Consider the following 4,820-nt stretch of genomic DNA (forward strand, 5'->3'; position numbering starts at 1 on the left):
CAACACCAAAGTTGCAATTAATAAAATAACAAGAAGAGTGAATTGAAAATCCTCGTTATAATTAAAGAAATTAGAAACCATACCATTCACGAAACTTGAAGGAAAAAAAAAAAAAAAAAAAAAAAAAAGTCAAAAATAGGACCTGAAACCAATTTGGCTGGTTACGGCTCTTGGGCCACAATCGAGGCCCAGCAATCTTGGGCTTAATTATAAAACAAAGGGTAGGTTTGGAATTGTTGAGAAAATGCTGGAATTTTCAGGAAGTCCGGAAGCACCATAGAAACAGAAATAGATGGAAAGCTCGGGGAAAGTACGGGGATTCTCTTTCCTCTGTTAGATAAATACAGGACTGATGTCGTTCACCCACAACATCGAGAAATTCAAACGCAGAGAATCAAGTAGTTTGCAAAGAAACCTCTCTAGTTCATTTCAATCCATTTAACAAAGCTTAAGTCTCAGCTGGCAATGTCACTCATCCCGAAGCTACTCGGTGGCCGTGATCCATTCTCAATGGATATCTGGGATCCATTTGGCAACTTCCCCTTTTCAACTTCCGTATCTGTTCCTCGATCGCAGTTCTCTAACGAAACAGTTGCGTTCGCCAATGCCCGAATCGATTGGAGGGAGACCCCAGAAGCCCATATCTTCAAAGCTGATCTTCCGGGGATTAAGAAGGAAGAAGTGAAAGTGGAAGTGGAAGAAGGTAAAGTCCTTCAGATCAGTGGAGAGAGGAGCAAAGAGCAGGAAGAGAAGAACGACCAGTGGCACCGTGTCGAGCGTAGCAGTGGTAAGTTCCTACGTAGGTTCAGGTTGCCTGAGAATGCAAAGCTTGATCAGGTGAAAGCTGCCATGGAAAATGGAGTTCTGACTGTCACCGTTCCCAAAGAACAAGTGAAGAAGCCAGAGGTGAAGGCAATTGAAATCTCTGGCTAGAAGTTTTCATTCCCTTATCACTGTGGTTTCAAATATTGGTGGGTTTGAAAAATTATGTATCCAATAATGTTTTCTAGCGGTTTTCGTGTTTTAATTTTGAGCTAGCGCATTGTAGCGTGTGCATGGTGTCTTTCTACGTGTTTTTATAATTAGACCCTATATGTTCCCCTTTAGGTTGGCTGGCAAGCAAGCAATCTCATATCTCTATTTTAGAATGCTTTCTACTTATGAGCACAATATTTACTTTCTATATATCTGTAAACCAGCTCCTACACTATCCTTGACTGAGAGATTATAAGAACAATGTAGGTCGAGGGGAGCCAAGCTCATGCAGTCTCCCTCTCCTCTTCTCCTCGTTCTCCTTTCCATCTTCTCTTGTCTGTTCTATTTCGTTCTGGTTCTCTAAACTGCAGTATAGTTATGCAGGGTTTGAAGTGGATAGTACATCTTAAATTTTATGTGAGAAATTCCTTGAAGCAAGGTGTTTGTTTGGGTTCCTCATGACTAGATTACAAGAGAATTACATACAGAAAGCTATAGTATCTCACCTTTCCCAGACCCCAATCCCCTTTTACTCCAAAAAGCTTTTGTGAAGTGATCGTCAATAGGAAACCCAAGAAAACAGAGTAGAACAAGTTCTGTTTAGGTTTCCAAAATAGAACCAGATTCAATGATTCTAAAATCCTGATATACCAATCAAGCAATCCTCCAAGGGGTTATACAAACCCTTAATACCTGAGAAAACATATCAAAAGGGATTGAACCAACCCCGGTCCAAGCAAATACCGTATTGGCTTTACCTAAGAACTCTTCAACACTCCCTGTCCGTCTCTCAAAGAATTCCTAAGAACTCTTCAACACTCCCTGTCCGTCTCTCAAAGAATTCTGCGAGCCCCCCCCCCCCAAAAAAAAATAAAAATAAATAAATAATGAAAAAAGAAAAACTACGTCAAATCATGAATATGCTCTTACAGTCTTTCTTTATTTTATTTTATTTTTTAATTTTTTCTTTTTGGTATTGGTGCTTTTTTTATACTAGAAATGTAATGTCATCTACAAGAGTTGAACCCAAGACCTCTCCACTGAGAAGTATGGGTCTTACAGTCTTACATGGTACAAAAGATTGTGTCAGGACATCCGAAGGCCCTCCATCATCTCCCCCACCATCTATGGTGGTGATTGAAGAATCACCTTTTCTTTCTGAGAATATCATGGTGGATAATCCTACAAAGCGAACGTTTGAACTTTCTGGAATGTTGGCATATGAGTTCAAAAAATTAAGAATCATTGTTAAGGAGGAGATTGAGCCAGTACCAAACCTGAACTAAGGCCTTACTATTTTGCCCCCCCCCCCCCCCCCCCAACCTATATGAAGGTGAGAGCTCATAGAGCCAACATTCTCAATTGAGCTGCTTCTAATTTTAGTATTACCCCCAATGAACTTATTCCCTTTGGATGATGCGAATAGGGTGTGGTTGGCTATCCTTTAACAGCCACCTGAGGATCCATAGGACTCTTATGTTGGAATAGTCATAAGGTTTTCTCCACAAAAAGTGTCTTCTCTTGCCTCTTCGCGTGCTCTCTGACTTCTTCCAAGTCTCATTGCCATTAAGAATATAGTTGTCTTTGTCACATCCTCCCAGCCGGTACCCTATTTGACATACCCGAGAGTGTGATCCACAGCCCGAAGATTAGGTATCGAGTAATCAACCTCTCACATAAACAATAACATAATCATGAACAATAATAATAAAAGTGCGGAAGATAAACCATAGATCCAAATAAGGAAAGAATGAATCATATATATAAATCAGAGTACTAGATATAGTCAGAGTGTCTAAAACAGATAAGTAAAGTGAGGCAAAATCCCACTCTACAACCAGCGGAAAAGTAGTTCTAAAAGAGAATAAGCAAGACAGAATCTAATCCCAGTAGCAGGTACAATGGGTAACTAAATTGTTCTCAACTTTATAGACAACATCCCTATAAGTATAAATCTCATAAACAACACAAGGGCGCTTCCACTCAATGGTCGGACTAAGCATCATACGGAGCATAACCACTCGCGGGATCTTCAGTGTAATTGTTGTAACCGCAATCACCTTCCTGGAGATATGCCTCTTCTCCTTGCGCTTCTTCATAGGGGCCGTCATAATATTCAGTACCTGTAGAATAGTCTAACAAACATTGTACAATAAAGGAATGAGTTTCAAAGAAACTCGAGACGCGATTAAATCCATAATAACATAAATGGCGGGATTTCGAACAAACATAAATGCAATATGGTATGAGACAAATAATGAATGAATGAATCTAACTCTACATATGCTTTGGTCTCTATTGGCGAGACATGCTTTAAGTCATAGCACCGTACTTCTTTAGGAAGGTCTCAATCACTCATCATCAGTTGGTAATGGGTCCGGCATCCCTCGGGACATTCCATGGCTGGGGGTATAGGTCACCACTCTCTCACATCACCATTGGTCTAAGTACCGGCGCATGTCAGGGTAAAGCCTAGCCAAATGCAAGTCTTCTACTTAGTTACATCAAGTCGGATCCGGATAAGTCCATTCCTCGTCCCCGACGATCCTTTCCGGTATCCTTCACATTAGAGTCCTCATAGTCCCCGACTACGGACTCATCAACCCTCTTGGTCATCCACATATGGTAAACGGGAAGCTCTCACGTCCTCTCACGGGTTGGTTACCGGTCTTAAGCGCCCGTGAGCCCAAGTCTATCCATATGCAACCCTACCAATAAATGGCCCCCACAATGTGATTCCCTGTCCTCTCACGGGTTGGTTACCGGTCTTGAGCGCCCATGAATCCCCATTGCTACCACGGGTCGTTCGGTCTCAATACCCCTCCGATTAGAGTCTGACATAACGGGACATCCTAGCCCAACACTACTAGACAGTCCTAGATATGTCATCCAACAGTTTAGGAAGGTGTCCAGAGGGCATCTCCGGAAACATCCCATAATATTCCCGTAGTAGTCCAAGGACAGAAGTGTCAAAAGGACACCTCTCCTTTCCAAACCATACTTAAGCATACACATGCATCAATTCATATCATCACATATATGGTAACTTCATATATGGAAAGAAATCAATAACTACAATCAATTTGTATATAACTGGTAAGTAAATCATACATGAGTCGATTCAATATGAATAAGTAATGCTACTGATATCAAGACAAGTACCACAAGTAGTATGACATTATAAGAATCTAATTAAAGAAATAACTTAACAAGATTCAAATATAGAAACTAAGATATGCAATTTATGTTGCTAAAGAAGTAACCATCCTTACCTTTTATAACTCGCAAAGGAATCCTAAGAAATCAAGTAAGATCTTGACAAACTTGAGAAGAAGGTCCTAAACAAGTGTATACAACATATTAGGAAAGATCCCTAACAGAAAAGATATCAGAACATCCAAAACAGACCAAATCTGGAGTTCTTTGTACTCATTGGTCGAGTGGATTGGTCGACTGGTCCATCGACCACATCGACCAATGCAGACGAGAGCCTATAAAATCAGAGTTTTGAGATATAAAATCCGAATTTGGTGGTTCAAAAGGGTACTAATCAAGGGGTAAACTACATTAGTAGTATCCTAACATATAGGGGATCTCAAAACACTAATCAAATCAAGTTATCACGATCCAAATTAGGAAACAAAAAGTTACCATAATTAGATCAATCATGGATCTTGAAGAATTCAAGATAGAAATCAAAGACAAGAACAATAGGAGAATGAATCATTGATTCAGGTAAAGGTATCATGAAAAGCATACTTAGATCTTCAAGAAAATAGACCTAAGAGCATAAATCTAATTAAGGAAACAAAACCTACCATATATGTAACTATCATGATTCATGA

At 40.0% G+C, this 4,820-nt stretch overlaps 1 protein-coding gene across 1 annotated transcript; it reads left to right on the forward strand.

Moving 5' to 3' along the window:
* The first annotated feature begins 465 nt into the window (after positions 1 to 465).
* LOC148999329 (18.1 kDa class I heat shock protein-like) lies at positions 466 to 933 on the forward strand. The gene has a single exon (XM_089141269.1). The coding sequence runs from the start codon at positions 466 to 468 to the stop codon at positions 931 to 933; it is 468 nt and encodes a 155-aa protein (XP_088997395.1).
* The last annotated feature ends 3,887 nt before the right edge of the window (positions 934 to 4,820 follow it).

This window comes from Hakea prostrata, unplaced genomic scaffold (genome assembly GCF_041222555.1).
Source record: "Hakea prostrata isolate BN-2017 unplaced genomic scaffold, UWA_Hpros_2 contig_15, whole genome shotgun sequence".
NCBI lineage: Eukaryota > Viridiplantae > Streptophyta > Magnoliopsida > Proteales > Proteaceae > Hakea > Hakea prostrata.